Source organism: Amblyomma mixtum, chromosome 3 (assembly GCF_055824585.1).
Source record: "Amblyomma mixtum isolate Tamu chromosome 3, ASM5582458v1, whole genome shotgun sequence".
NCBI lineage: Eukaryota > Metazoa > Arthropoda > Arachnida > Ixodida > Ixodidae > Amblyomma > Amblyomma mixtum.
Genome location: NC_143014.1, coordinates 378,833,885 through 378,849,975, shown reverse-complemented (window position 1 = coordinate 378,849,975; position 16,091 = coordinate 378,833,885). Strand labels below are relative to the sequence as shown.

The window sequence follows — 16,091 nt, the reverse complement described above, 5'->3', positions numbered from 1 at the left end:
CACTTGGAATTGTCTCATGCTGTACAGGTGTGCTGCTTCAGCTCCGCAATTCTTTGTGGAGTTTGGTGGTAAGCCAAATCTTTCAGGTACACCCAAAGAAAAAAGTCGCAGGGCGTCAAGTAAGGCGAATAAAGAGGCTACGCCATGCCACTTCCTGTATGCTTGTTGTAATCCGAGGCCCTCACACGCTAACTGAAATCTGCGTTCAAGAAATCAAATAGTGCACGGGTCCGGTGTAGACGAGCGCCATCTGGCATGAACAGGGAGGCGTTTGGACGGTCCTCTCAAGCGGTATGAATCGCCACAAATTCTTCAAGTGTCCCAAGATATCGCACAGCAATTACTGGTTGCTCTCAAGAAAATGGTTCAATTATTACTTTGCAATGATTAGGCAGTTGGGAAAGCCTACAGCGTTTCTAAAACTTTCAGCTTCGGAAGTCACTGAAACTCCGTCTGCCGGAGAGGCATCCAGTGACGAGTTCACGGAAAGGTACAGGAAAGCTTTGCGCCCTCCGAAGATAGAGGTCCCACCTTCTGACTGTCGAATATGCCGTGCCGTCATTAACCATGGCCGGCAAGTTAAAAGCCAGCTCTGAAAACGTGGAATGATCACCGTTCAACCCTTTTACAGAGACTGCGAAGTTTACACGTCTTCCATGAACAATATCCGTTTGTTTCTTTCAACAGAGACATTTTCGATCCCTACAGAAGTTTCAGGTCAAACCAGGAGAACTTGAAATTGACGAAGACACGCTGACTAATCAATATGCCGCAACGTTGGTGAACAACGAACCGGCGATGTGTGCAATCTACTTTGAAACATGGTTCGAGTAATTATGAAAATTTTGTGCAACCGAAAGATCAGCCTATTTCGCCCTTACCATGTCGTGGAAAGTTTTAAGAGAATAAAGTTTCAGCATTGAGAAAGCCCTCACGCTCACCTTCTCTTGAGGCTAAATCAAGCACCACATGAAGAGGTGGAGAATGCCTCTACGCCCTTTGTTACTCTGGCCTCAGTACACGCTTCCCATCATGAAGATGGTCAACTGCATCCTCTCTACGACCAGGACATATGGCACAAGACTCTGATTCAAAGGTACGAGGAAAATCCAGAGAGAATGCCAGATTTGTCCTAAGCTGAGTTCAGGGTAGAATACAACATGAGCACTTTGAAGAAGAGACAGAAAGCAGCCATACTGCGGTGTCGAAATTACAGCGTGGATGATGTGACAATCGAAGGAATGCAAGACAAGATTGGAGGCTTGGAAACCATGATATCGGTGCGAGAGACCGTGATTAAGGAACTACAGCTGGCAGTCGATCGAACAGAGCAGTATTCCAGACGAAACAACGTTGAAATACACGGCATTCCAAAACAGGATACTGAAAATCTAGTGTCAGCTGTTCCAAGATTTAGCGGAAAAGCTACAGCTTCCCGTCCCTGAAGAAGTGGAAATTGAATCCGTACATAGATTGCGAGCATAAGAAGAAAAGACACCGGCGTTCATGGTTCGGTTTACTAGCAAGAAGAGAAGGGATCAATGGATTGAGAAAGGGATGGCATTGAGATTGGATAATATTTATATCAACGAAAACCTGACACCAAGAATCAAAAACCTTGTTTGGAAAGCGAAATCAGCCTCAAAAGCGAACAGCTTTTAGTTCGTGTCGACCAGAAATGGCAAAATCCTGGCCAGGAAAGCACCTGGCGCTACAGTGATTCAAGTGGAGCAGAGAGTGACCTTGACAAGATTCGTTAAGATGTCTCAGACTTTTTGTCTTTTCCGGAATGGCAGGCATATGTCCAAGAAACAATAGAAGCAAACCCTAAACATGAAGTGGACCTTACTGTTCTTCACATCAACGCAAGAAGCGTAAAGAAACACCGGAACCTACTCCGCTCATATTTATCGCAGGCATCTGAGTCTCCTGATATTGTTTTATGTGAAACCAAATTACAACATGCTGAATGCTCCCTATACAACTTGAAGGGCTACAACCAGTACAGTTATTGCACGAAGGAACGCAAAGGGGGTGGCATAATGGTGTTTGTCAAATATGACCATAGATCGGAAATTATTGATAGCTTAGTTTCAGCCGAAGCTTTCATGGTATCCGTCAATACTAAAACAGAGAACTACGTAATAAGTGCTATTTACAGGCCTCCTGGAAACAATATAAATAAATGACTTTTTAAAAGAATTGCATGTGTGGCTGAAGAAAATTCACAGTAATAGTCCGTTAATAATAGGTGACATCAATATTGATGTGGCAAAGCAAGGTAACAAGAACGTTTTGGACTACCTAGATTTACTTGCAGGATATGGATTAAAAAAATATTATTGAGGGCTTCACTAGAGAGGAATGGAAGGAGACCAGCTTGACACAGACAAGCATAGACCACATTGTCGCATCAACGAGCAGACGATCAATTGCTGGGGTGATTCGACAAAAAGTAGCTGACCACTATTTTGTTGCTCTAGCCTATTTAAAAGGGAAGGACTTATCCAACGAAATCGACGTGCAACTTCTAAAGCACATAAATACCGTTACTGTGGATAAATTAAGGAATTTGATTGGAATGCGCTGATGTGCCAGAATCACGAGGAAAATGTATGAGAAGTGGTTTGCAGCAAAGGTGGCTGCGTAGGAAACTGCTTCGACATGGTGCGGCCGCCATTCTTCTTCTCGCAGTGCTATGACGGGGCAACGGGTGTCTTTTCAGAGCCATCTACCGAGGAGCAGAAGATTGGCGCCCGCCTCGTTTCCGAAGTGGAGAAGACGCACAGAACCCTCAACAGTGTCGACGTATACGGTGGCTGCGGGGGTCTGTCCTTCGGTCTAGCCAAAGCTTGCGTAGCAAGCCCCGTGCTCGCAGTCAGTGACAACGAGCACCATTTGACCACTTTAAGCAAGAACTTCCCCGATGTGCCGACGTCTCACGCCTGTCCGTCAAAAGTGCTCAAGCAGCTCCACGCTGGCGGGATGACCGACATTCTCGGAGACATCGAGAAAGAAGATGGGAGCCCGTCCTTCGAATCTCACAAGAGCTGCCGATTTTTGCAGGGTTGTGACAAACAGGGGCTCAGGAATTCTCAACTAGTGACTTTTCTCGGATTCTGTGCCTTCTTTGACCCTTCGTACGTCGTCCTCGTTGCCGAGAGGTGCTCCGTCCGGCACCATAACGGCGACGGCCTTGCCTTGGCTCTCAAGTGCCTTCTGGACCTTGGTTATCAAACTTCTTGCAGCATGCTGCAGGATGGCTGCTACACTCTAAACACAGTAACCTATAACGTAACTTTTGGACGTGAGTAACTTTTGTCACAAAGGTTACAATTAATGTTTTTTGATGTTTCCATTATGTTTTCTTTGTTTTCGTGGAGCCCAAAGGTTACAACGGTCAAAAGTCAACCGTTTCAAATGTTACGATGAAAAATTGCCAAGTAACCTTTGCGCTGTAACCTTTGCGCAGCACGGTAACCTATATGCGCCGTCAAGCCAGGAGATATGCACATATAGAGGACGTATGCTGCTTTATGTGCGGGAATGTGATTTTCGGATGCAATGGGGCTGTGGTTTCGACCGCAAGGGGGAGAAATCAACGTAAGCTATCGCATGAGCCCGATACTGCTGTTTTTGGTCGCATCCACATTGAATCGCGCGTTATCAGATATCGCCTTCACATTTACCACAGGAGGCTGCGAATGCAATGCAAATGCAGAATTTTGTGGCTGTATATGAGAACACATCTTGAATGTTCGATTCCTATCCATGAGTTTTGCAAAGAAACCTAACGTGCTACTTCTCTAAGCATGTTCTGTATCGATTTTATTGCGCGAATAAACGTTAATAAACAAGTATTTCAAATTCCATGTAATTTCTCGATGACTCGGATAGAGCCTATTTCTCATCTTCCTCGAAACGATACGCGATACCAACGGTCGCAATTAATAGTAAAAAGCAGACATATGAAAGGGGAGCGCCTGGAAAGGCGACAGCGGACGTAACCGCATTTGCGGGCCGCCGAGTGCGCGATTCGATTTTCCTTCATGTGGTCCTTTTCATACAATTCCAATGTATCAGTTCTGGTGGAAAATATATATCACAAATCAAAATGTAATGCGCCCACGGTACGAACGGCGGCGCCTATAAGAAACGAGTAATTTGCAAAGAACTGCTCAAAATATGGCATGACGGCCGCTCCAGTATGCGTGAGACGCGCATGCGCAGATCGCTGGCGCTTCACCCAATGAAAAGCGGCGCTTCTATTTCAAACGCTTGGCATCGTTGCACGCCGGCAAGTCTGGACGGCGGAAAGGCTCGGACGTTGCAGCTTTGCGGAGGCTGCTTTGTTCTCGGAACCGTTAGAACCGAGAGTTGGAACCGTTCGTGAACCACGCCGTCTTTTGGTGGCGTTCCTGAAGTGGTTTGTTTGGGGTAATGCCGCTAAGCAGCAGGGACCTGTGGGGTACTCTGCGCAGCAGCTTCAACGAACCTCAATGTGACTGTATACGCTACGTCGTTGTGTGCTCGGCGGACAGCTCCGCGCCCGGTGCTATTCGTTGCGACTACTGCAGTCACGTTCCTGGGGTTCATGGAAGAATGACAGACTTGGGTGAGTGGCCTTTTTTTTACCATATGCACAATAGCGACCTGCGAAGTCATTTATTTCATGCTTGTCAAAGTGCGTATTTTCTTTGTTTGCCAGAGCAGCTTCATTCCTAAGCCTCGTTGAGTGCACTTCGAAGCGAAATGTGGTTCAGTAGTTTGAGTGCCTCATTCACCTATTGCGCGGGGTTTCGTGCCAAAAGTTTGGTTATCCAGAATATTGGCTTTAGACTATTGTTGCCGTATGTCATTTGGGGTCATTAGGTGCGATAATACGGGGGTAATCCAGCGCTAATTCTTGATCGCTTGCGTGCGTGTGCGCCCGTTTTTTTTTTGCATACGTACAAAAGAGGATGCGTAAAACGCACGATGGTACTTTTTTAATGAAGGATGTGATTTGGGCGAGTTGGTATTGTAAACGATTTTATGACGCAATTCCACATCGGCGCTATACTCCCGCTCAAACGGCGGCAGTCGCCTCCTCGACTCGAGTGGCGATCACGTGAATCTGGTTCGGTGCGCCGGTAGGTCCCAGTGCCTACCGCATTGCCTGCCTATCCTCTTTCATCTCTTCCCGGCGCCGTCTGGATGACGTTTGTGTTTGTGATGGTTGTTTTTCGCGAGTGCGGCGCGTCGACTCATCCGCGTTGGCGACGGGAAGCGCAGCGCAGGGTGTGTGGTGCGCGAGCGATCTGAACGGACGTGCGTAAGACAGTGCGAGCCCTATGAAGTGCGCTAACAAGAATTAAGTTGCAACTGCAATATAGCCGTTTTTTATTCTCACAAATTTGTGTGAGCGTCCAGTGTTCTTACTCGCCCCCCCTCCCGTTATTGATTCATATATTGAAAACAGCGCGGGAAAACGAGATGGTGTGTTGTGTCTTTCCTTGCTCGTCTCGTTTTCCCGTGCTGTTTTCACTATGAAGTGGTACCTTTGTTTTGAATCTGAATTTTGGAACTTTGCACGTCGTTTCATTGATTATCAATTGATCGGTGCGCCATACGATTTTAGCAATACAACTGGCCTCATTAAAAATATTGGCTGTGGTTTGACCAATGGCCATCCTAGGTCAATTGCGGAAGCAACTGCGCAGTAATGGCAGCAGCGGCGCTGCGGTGCGGTAGGCACTGCGGTGTTCTTTGTATACCATGTTTCACTCTGGTGAGAACATCAACCATGCTTTAAGTATGAATGGTTGCTCCCTGGCTCTAATTTAACATTCCACAGATCCCACTGCCTGAAGAGTTGCAAGTGACTGCACCTCATGTATACACCTGTTCTGAGTGTTTACGCTGGAAGTAGTAAAGAAGTGATCTCGATCAGCAACGGCAACCTAGAGCGTGCCCTCTTCTTTTGTCTGGTGACATATTGTTACGGTGCATAGTTGCTAGGAGAAGATGACGTTGTTTTGGGACGTTCGGCAGTGAACGACGACGAGGACGTGGCAGTTTTTGCTGGAGTGATTTAGCTCGGTGTGCCATCTGACTGTGGCCTGTACCGTCTGCCGCAGGGCTAGCCCCCCGTAATAATATTACATAAAAAACCTCGACTATCCACCGGCATTTTCCGCCATACTCATCCTGCTGCAGAAGATTACCCTGCCAGACACTTTAGTGCCACGTGGACTACTGACGAACCGACTTAAGAGCTTGTTCATGCTCTTGAAAGAGAATAATTTGTTGTAATTTTCTGGAAATAAATGTGTTTCAATTGTTCACTTTCTAATATGTTGAAGTATATTTTCTACAGCTAAATTGAGCAAGTTTTTTTTAACTGCAGTACACAAGTTGATGTACTTATGCGAGTGTTGTCAGGTTTATAGCACTGTTAATGTTGCAAGTTATTGGTCATGTCATTGTGCATCTTTGTTAATGAAGTGACTGGAGGACTCACAAGGGGCTTTTGTTTATATGATCTAGGCAAGTTGTGCTGAATTTGCTGATGCTATGTACCTCTTAAAGCTGTTAGGTACATGTATATCTCTGGTTACTGTTTTAGGCAAGATGTTTAAATCGATTGATTGTTGTTTGCGTTTGTATAGGTGGCCGCAAGTTTTAAAAGAACTTATGTTATCTGCACTGCTTGGACCACCCTTCCTGATCTCTTATTGTATAGTCATTTTAATCTTTCTTTTAAGAGGTGTGGTAAAATTTGTGATTAAAATATTTCCTTCTCCGATATTTTTGCCATTCATATTTTGTCTGTTGTATCCCTCACACAATGTCAAGTTGACTTGGCACTTGGTCTTAAATAATATAAGCTGTTATTTTGTTCTTTTTGGTACTACAATTACAATGCCTATGTTTTTATTTACATTGCAATAAGAGTGATATGCTGTAGCCAAGCTCTCTATTCGAAGCGAGACTGCATCAGAGCATGATTTATTGAGTTGCTTGTTCAACGTGGTTCTGTTTCGCATGCCAATAGTAATACTGTAATATGGGCCCATATTTTAGTGCCTTGCTTGCCCATTTATTGTGATTTTTTTGCAAAACGTTTGCAAAAATAGTGCTTCGAACATACCTGCATCTGTTACATTCCTTAGTTTTTCTTCAATGTAGACAATATTTGGGAAGTTTTGTTGTTTTGTATTTCCTCTAGTCTTGAAGATGTTGGAGTCAATTAAAAATTTGCCTATCATATGCCGATATTTGTCATTTCTCTCCTTTCTAAACCATTCTCTTATTTGGCCAATTTTTGTTCCATTCAAATTGAAATCCAGCAGAGCTCTCTATTGCATCGCCTTCAGCAAGTTGGAACGACATTTTTGCCATTTTTAGGCCAGCCATTGCTGCTTACAAAGGTTACACATTTTGGAGCACGTAACCTATGGCTAACTCAAAGATGTATATATACCTTTGTAAAGGTTACAGCGCTAAAAAAGTCGCGTAACCTATGCGTAAAAAGAAGTAACCTTTACCATTTGTAAATTTTACAAAGGTTATAAGTGGAAAGGTTACATTCTGTAACCTTTAAATTATAGGTATACTTCAATGTGAAAATGTGCACCTTTACAAAGGTTACCTAAAGGTTACCGTGTTTAGAGTGTACGGTATGCCGCAGAGACACCGGCGCCTCGTCATCATTGGGGCCAAGCGCGGCCGAGCAAAACTGCCAGCTTTTACTTTGCCGACTCACACTTTCGAAGTGCCCGAGTGCCACCTATCATTTGCCTTGGACGGTCGCGCCTACAGCAGTCCTCTGAACTTGACCTCTGCAGCGCCGTACCAGAGGACCACCTTAAGGGATGCGATTGCCGACCTCAGTGATCCTGAGGCAAAGTTTGACAGAGGTCCGTCAGAATTCATTCGTTGTCACCAGCGGATATGCCCGACCGACTACGACTGCTACAAAAAGATGACGCCGTTGTCCCAGGCTAGGATCGCCGCCATCCCCAAGGTCGCTGGGTCGGACTGGCGCGACCTTCCCAACCGGGAGGTTGAGCTGAGCGACGGCACCCCCGCGTATCGCCTCATCTACACGCACCGCTGCTCGACGAGCCCCTACATGCACCGGCGCGGGGTCTGCGCATGCGCCGAAAATGACAAGGCCTTGTGCGACCCCATGTACCGCCAGGAGACCCACACACAACCGGCCGCGGCGGTTCTCTTTTGTTCTCCACCTCTCGCGCTAGCGCCGCGCGCTCTCCCCTCGCGCTCGCCCCGCGCCCCTTCTTTATTTGTATACCGCAGCGCGCTCTTGGTTGCGTAGGTCGTATGCCGTTAAAATATAGAATACATAGTTATTCTTCAATCTCTCGATCAGTACTCTGTAAAAGTTCCGTGTTCCGAAATGACTCCGTTAAAATAGTTAAGGCTGCGGTGAGGTGTGACCTGCAAATCCAGTTTGCCAAGCTTTTTAAGTTAGCAGTCTGATGCTTTAGGCTTTAGGTCTCCTGACGGTTGCTTCTTCGCTTTGAATTATTTTCCAACATGGTTCCTAAATATTCTTTGCAATTGCAAAAGCTGACAATGCACAACAAAATCTTTAGAAAGATTTCCGTTGACATTTGCGGCACACGTTTAACGTCGGTCCCCCCCCCCCCCCCTTTTCAGGGACCGATCAGAAGGATGTTTTGTTAGCCATAATATGGTATATGTATTCGGTAACCGGGCTGGTCGCCCAGCAAGGAGCCCATCATGGGAATGCGCTACACGCACTGAGCATACGCGGCCACTATAACTCCATGCATAAGGGCCAAATTAGACCAGTAGGCACAGGGTTAACCCTCGCTGCCCAGAAAATAAGGAACAAGTGAGATGACAGGATAGGCGGGAGAGGGAAGATAAGGAAAGAAAAGGGCGGACAGTGAGACAGGAAATGGCAGCTGGCTGATTTTCCCCCGGGTGGGTCAATCCGGGGGTACTTTCTGTGCAAATCGGGGGCCTTTAAGGTTCAAACACTGGGGGTCTGCTCAGCCACCAGGATTCCCTTTTCCCCAGAAATGACAAAGCCACGCACAGCCTAAACATGGGTGCTGGGGTAGTACGTGATGGAGCACTACTCACCAACATCCCCAAGCGGGGATGCATTTGCCAGTAAAAGCATGCTAAGGCCATAGGGACGCCGTAGTGGAGACTCCGGATAATTTCGGCCTCTTAGGGTTTTTCAACATGCACTGACATCGCACAGTGCACCGCATCTGCCATTTCGCCTCAAACTGTGAAATCAATATGTGGCCTCTGTGGCCGCGATCCACCCTGGGTCTTTCGGAACAGCATCCGAGCACCATAACCATTCAGCCACAGCGACAGCTATTTCTCAAGGCTGGGGAAGAGATGATAGCGGATTTCATTGGTTTCCGCCAGGATCTGAACCAGTAAAACCCAAATATATGAAAAAGTTTAGGTAGAAGTTTATCCGTAACATGGGTAGCGTTAAGGAACAGTCGTAGTCTAACCTTCCATGCATAAAAACACAGACCAGGGTTTCCAAATGCGGTAACTGGAAAGCAATGCGAAACAAAGAATACGCGTATAGAAAAGTCATATACTTTTGCCTCATGTTATTATTATTAGACTTTGAAAAGATGGCACATACCTACACTGGGGGATCGACCAAGAATCCAGAGGCAAAGGTTGCTGCCTCATGTTAAACCGCAACACACTCTCGCGCCGTGCGCTCATCTCGTCATGTTCTTCTATCTGCGGCGCGAACAGATCAAATCACCTTAACCTCAGTGATATCTCGCCAGACGCACCGACGTCCCACCAAAGAAAAACTATAAACAAAATATGCTAAACATATGCTTTCGCAAGCCTCCTCGGTGATACTGCGTTAAAACACTACATTTTTTTTCCACCAGGCGTACGCTGTCCGCTGTCTTTCTCTTCCGGCGCCATCAGCTGTCCTATTTCTCTCTACTGCTCTCGCGCCCTCTCTACTACGTCGCCTTCTCCGGCTATGTTTCCTCTCTCTCAAGCTGCTGCGGTAGCTTCCATGTCCACTTCTCGCCATATCTCCACGCTTGTCCCATTTTTTTCTTGTACGACGCCGAGAACAATAGGATTTGTCGTAGAGGGACATAGAGGGCTAGCACATTAAAAGTAGACAACTTGGCTGCAGACAACGGGTGCAGCGCCCAGGAGACGATCTGCTGCGGCCTCAAGAAACTCCACAGCGTCGCGAAGACGTGGTACGACGTTCTCACAAATGTCCAGACAATACGGCCGAGTGAAAAGCGTAACGGAAAGGCGTTTCCGTCAGCACCAAGCTTGCAGAACATTTTCCGGGGCACAGAACCACGCTAGGAGCGCCACGAAAGTATATATGCGTACTTTTACGACAAACTCACCAAAGCAAGAAGCTGCAACATCGGCGACAAGGCATGCATCCGATACCTGACCACTGGACTCTCAGATAAGGTGCGGCCCCTGAGAGTCAAACTATGGTAGCCCACACGAGCTGCTTCGATGCATGAAGCAACTCTATGAACGAATGGATGCCTTAAACAAAATCGGAAGCCAAGATCCCCTATCACGACGACCATCAGCCACCGGTTACTCACCGTGTGCGCCTCACCAGAGACGAACGATCGACGAGGGCACCAAGGAGAAAAGTACAAGGTGAGAGGCGAGCCTACTTAATTTGTTTTAAATGCTCTTCACACAGGCAGTTTTCGGCAGCATGCCCAAAGCACCAGCGTAAGCACCGACGCAAGAATTGCGGAAAAGTGGGCTACGAGCCAAAAGGTTGCTTTTTGAAGAGAGGTTCAGGAAACACACGCAACGGAAGCTGCAGTGCTAACAAAACAAAACATGACAGTAGGTAGCATGTAAACCGAGTCAGAAGCATGTCATGAACGCCAGCCTGGTCGGAGAAAATATTAAAGTATTACGTCGACAAGGGAACGCAGTGCATAACGGTACGACAAAGCGAAGCAAAAAAATATGCACCGTTCTTACACCGACCAAATCTGCGACGGTGAAATCGGTGTTCTCGGCACGGGCTACAATATTCGCGCGCATCACACCCTCCGAGCTGCGCCCCGACCAAACAAAAAATGACCGAAGGCAATCGGCGGCGCACTAAAAAAAACAAAAAAAAGAAAGTTTCAACAAGCCACGAAGAACAGCGTCAAGCCATCAGCAGGCGACATGGTGTCGCTCGAAGGGAAGCCGGCTGCAAAGTTAGCAACGCCAGTTACGCGAAGCATACGAAGGCCCAAAGACCACCGCGCAAAAGCTTCCCAACGAAAGACAAAGTGCCAGCCTTCCCCGAGGACCACGGATTCGCGCGATTACACGAATACATGCTACCCGCGCACAGGATCAAGAACTTGCCCGTAGGAACCACGACAAGCACGGATTCATCGCCGGACACCACCAGCCACGCGGACGAGGCAACGAGAAAAAAACTGACACAAAGACAGAACGCAGTAGTAAAAATTTATTGAAGCCAAACAGCGCAACGACGCAGACAGCGTCGAAGAAAACACAGCACAAGCGCTGACTCACAACTGAAATTTATTAAGGAAAGCAGTGCATTTTATAGAAAAGTGGCCAACTTATCAGCTATAGCACACTGACAAAACCCGTTTCTACGTGGCACCGAGGTATGCAACCTCACTGTCATATAATGAAATAGATGGCTTTCTGACGCACAACCTTATTTTTTTCTGCGTCGTTGCGCTGTTTTCCTTCAATATGTACCACCAACTCGCCCGTTTGGCTATAGTGTAAAATTTTATGTTACTATGTTGTTCGTTCTTTCCTTCTCTCTTCTTCACTCGTTGTTGCTAGTTGTTTCTTCTTTCTTCTTAGTAGGTCCCGTTTCCCTTCTTCGCCCAATGAACATCTCGAATCGGCCGGATTAACTGAGAACACTCATTTAATTAACACTTGATTACAACAAAAAGGTACAGTACACTTATAATCATAACTGCAGCATAGAACAGAACAACTGAGCTGGGCCACCCCTGGACTTAGGGCAATCCGTCATCCTAAGCGAGCATATGGCAAGAAGTCTGTCTCCTACCCAGCTCCAACCACAACTGCCGCCCGCACAGAGCTCGCGGCCGTCGCTGGGTTTCCTCCACAGAAACAATTATTCGTTCAGTGCTCCCATGTTCCCAAGGACAGTTTCCCCGGTTTCGGGGAATGCATGTACCGCAGACGGGGCTGGGACGACGGCGCGTCTAGGCCCCGGTCCGCAATGTTAGGAAACAAATTCCAGCGGAGAAGCGCAAATTTAAGACAAGTGGCTCCGACGTCCGGTAAAGAAAAGCAACGCAAACCCAGGCACCAAACAGATGCGCGGGGTGTGTTTTGTCGAAGGCGGCCGGAGCCCCGTACGCTAAATGATGCGCGAAGCGGCGCCGTCTACAGAGACAGACGGCACTTCACACGTCAATGCCAGAACAAGGCGGTAAAGAAAAGCAACGCAAACCCAGGCACCAAACAGATGCGCGGGGTGTGGTTTGTCGAAGGCGTCCGGAGCCCCGTATGCAAAATGATGCGCGAAGCGACGCCGTCTACCGAGATACACGGCACTTCACATGCCAATGCCAGAACAAGGCCCCACAAAAGAAGTAGTACACTCATGCTCACTCCACGCGAAGTGCGAGTTCACGGGCGGAAACAAACACAACAAAATGCGGGTGATGAACGCGCGGGCCGTCTCGCCGAAAGAGTCTGGGCCCCGCTCCTTACGACAAAAAAAAAATACAGGGGCACTTAGGCTCTCTAAAGTGCTGCACAGCGAAAGCGTTTCCTGGCTCACTGTTTGCTTTTATTTGTGAAATTTTCAGATTTTATCTTTTTGTTCTTTTCTTATTTCTGTTTTTTCCTTTCCTTACTGTTATTTCACTTTATTTCTTTTTATTTGTTTCTTTTCTTATATTTAATTTTTCATTTGTCTTTTCTTGGTTTTTTCCTTATAATTTGCTTTGTTTCTTTATTTTATCTTTTATTTTATTTATCAAACCCATAGTAAATTTCACAAGTTCTTTATCTGCCTTCTTCGCACCAGAGGTGCCCCGCCAGAGACGGTTTGCTTAACTGGAAGACCGAAGGTTTTCTTCGCACCAGGGGTGCCCCGTCAGAGACGGTCTTGCGGTGAGTTACGATGCAGGGATAAAGGAAATGCTTGAAGTTTATGTACAGATATTTACATCGGATAGAAAATTAGGCACTGGAGAAACATTAAGCAGCAAAAAGAGAAAACAACAAAAAGTGGAACTGGCTAACACTAGGGGAGGCCCCTACTCGGCATAGCCGAAGATGCATAGCACCTGACCTTAGCCCAGAACCCTTTTTTCCGGCTCCGGGGCCCGGTTTTAAAGCCCGTAAAGCCTGGCCCGCATTTGCTAGCTTCCAATCATGCTACTCTTCATACGATTGGCTCATCGAGAGCATGGCCAGCCCTCTAGCCTCCATAGGGCAAAACACCTTCTCCATTGCAAAATAAAAATAAAAACAAACACAAACGCACAGCCGTGCCAGCCAGTGCGGGGTAGAACATTCTCTCCCTCCAAAATAAAAGTAAACACAAACACAAAACACGCTCGAGCGAGCACGTGACGTCGGTTTCCCCAATGACCCCCCGACCTTGGCGTCGTCTCGGAATTGGGAATTATCGGGCTTAAGCGGGCAGTTACCGCTGTAACTGCCACTGCGAGCTTGGACCTGCGTTCCAAGGCGACTTAGACTTCCCAAGGCTGTTTAGTCGGCGCCTCTCCGGTACCCGGTCAGTAGCGTCACCCAACTCGGACCTTCGCTGCTCGCGGCTAGCCGCGCTGTCGCTGGCTATTCCTCATCTCTATTGCCACCCCTCGTCAACTGCGCCCTGACGCCATTCCGTCCGGCAGTGCTTAATCCTCAGGAATTCTGCAGACTTTTCGAACCAGACGTTCGTCGCGAGCTTGTGTCTCGGCTGGTGTCTGTTGAGACGAGGGGATTAAGACAGGGGGGGGGGGGGTGTCGTCGTGTGGCCGCTGTTCAGCCCCAAGCTGCCACCGCTCTTTTCCCTAGCCGTCGCGAATCGGCCCCAAAGGGCGATGGACGCCCGAGCGACCCCGGCGCCTTCGCATCGTTCCACGAAAGGTGACACAAAAGGTTGAGCGCACCCCTCCGTCCCCTCTCGCCGGTGGGGGCGGGGGTCCATTGAAGACGGCAGCGGCGGGGTACTGAGAAAGAATTAGCGGTAGTAATGACCCTGCACGCACTACCGATTCCTTACACCCATGCGTTCTCTAGATGCGCCTTTATTCATTGCTCGCACCCTGAGCCTTCGTGGTGGAGTGGCAGCGTCTCCACTTCAAATGCCAAAGGCCCTGCTTCGATTCCCGGCGTCGACACTGCTTTCTTTTTTAAGTACTGACGCCGAAAGGCGGACACATCTGCCGACATGGCTGCTAACGACAGTATGAACATTAAAGGCCTTCGCCTTAAAATTTTTTAAGGCGAAGGCCTTTAATGTTCATACTGTCATAGTTCCTCTCTTCGCAAGGGCATCTAATACATTCCAGAAAAGGTCCCCAAAGGCTTCTTTTTTTGATGTTTGCTCAATGGTCTCTTCTTGCTTTTCACGCATGCAAACAGTTTCCTTGAAGGACCAACAAGGCTGCCAGTCACAAACTCTCGTTCAATCACAAGCATAGCTTCAGGCGGTAGAGTCTTGTGAAGCCATTGCATCGCTTTTGCACTCCATGAAGGAGGTCACCTTCATCATTTTATGGGCCACGTATCCCGCTAAATAGTACAATGCCGCTTTTTCTGGACTTGAAACACTGTGCACGTCATCGTCAAATGGGGCTGACAGCCCCCTCGAAGGCAGTGGTGTGAGTCGCTGGAAGACTTCATCTTGTAACTTTTCTCTTTTGTAGTAGTGCTTCACGCCGCTTCTCTCCAAGGCTCTCAAATGTGCTCAGCAGAACTCGTTCATCCCCTGCTTCACAGTTCCCTTTTGTGGCAAGCTTAACAGGTGTGTAAAGGGACAGTAGTCTGAAAAGCTGGCTGAATTTGGTGACGGTTGGATGGTCTTCGTCTCCTCCGAAGGACCTCATGAGCCCAAAGAATCGCTGCAAAGCAAGAAATTTGAGCTTAACAACTGTGATTATGAGGAGCTGAAAGAGGAAACATGATGGAAGGGATACGGCTACCTCGAGTGGATCCTGGTTCAGGCTTGCTGTCAGAATGTAGCTCACGCCTTGGTTGAACAGGAACTCCACAAGTGACAGCACAGACATCAGTGTTACACGTAGGGACTCGATAGTCTGCCTAGATGCGAACAGCTTGACATTAGGAATAGATTCCGTCTCGTTCAACATTGTGAAGAAGTCCAAAAACTGAAAACATATAAATGGAAACAGAAAACAGTGTTTCGAGAAAATTGGTGTATGAGTGCAAAGTTTTAAGTCTCGGTTCTTTCCCCACAGTAAAAAGGCGATATAAAACAATTCTGGCACCTTAATTTTTGGAGATCCCTTTCGTATTCCAGCTACAGGAACCTTGGAGTTCAGAATGTCAAAGAGGTCATTTAGTAGCATCGTGAACTTTTCCGTACCAAAACTGTCGGCGAAGCCAGGTACCATCATTTGTCTGTAGACCTTCAGGCCAATCGACACACTTCGGCTGAAGAGCTGCAAGCGAAAATGAGTAAAAGAAATTTGTAAAGCTTGGAAAAACATGATGGCAAATTAGTTTTGAAAATGCCTGGACGCTGACAGCAGAGATGTAATGTATAAGCATGCAGTTTTATGGCAGCAACTGCTTACAATGTTTACAATGACTGAATGGCCAACTTTACCTGAGTCGCCAGACGAACGTTCATGGTCTGGAGCTTCTGTGGCTTGACATGGTGCTCAGTCAACTTAGGAACCACTTTTATAGCGGCCTTTTTTCCGCCTCAAAAAGACGTTCATAGTGCTGGAAATTTCCTTGGTATTCACCTACCTGCAACAAATTATTGTACACCATTTCGTTATGTGCAGTAATTAAACATAGGAGAACAAGTCTCTGTTACACAGCGTCATCACTCAAGA

The 16,091-nt window shown here is 47.3% G+C and overlaps 1 protein-coding gene across 1 annotated transcript; it reads left to right on the top strand.

Moving 5' to 3' along the window:
• Positions 1–567: 567 nt before the first annotated feature.
• LOC149356934 (DNA (cytosine-5)-methyltransferase 1-like) lies at positions 568–9,151 on the top strand. The gene is made up of 4 exons (XM_089576468.1): positions 568–574; positions 2,639–3,265; positions 7,656–8,222; positions 9,003–9,151. Exons 1-4 carry the CDS (start codon positions 568–570, stop codon positions 9,149–9,151), a joined length of 1,350 nt encoding a protein of 449 aa, XP_089432594.1.
• The last annotated feature ends 6,940 nt before the right edge of the window (positions 9,152–16,091 follow it).

Bases quoted from the DNA above. Each gene is read 5' to 3' on its own strand.
- LOC149356934 (XM_089576468.1), top strand. The intron at 3,266-7,655 runs GCTACACTCTAA...CCGTGTTTAGAG, and splicing joins CAGCATGCTGCAGGATGGCT to TGTACGGTATGCCGCAGAGA. The intron at 8,223-9,002 runs GTTCTCCACCTC...GGGGCCTTTAAG, and splicing joins GGCCGCGGCGGTTCTCTTTT to GTTCAAACACTGGGGGTCTG.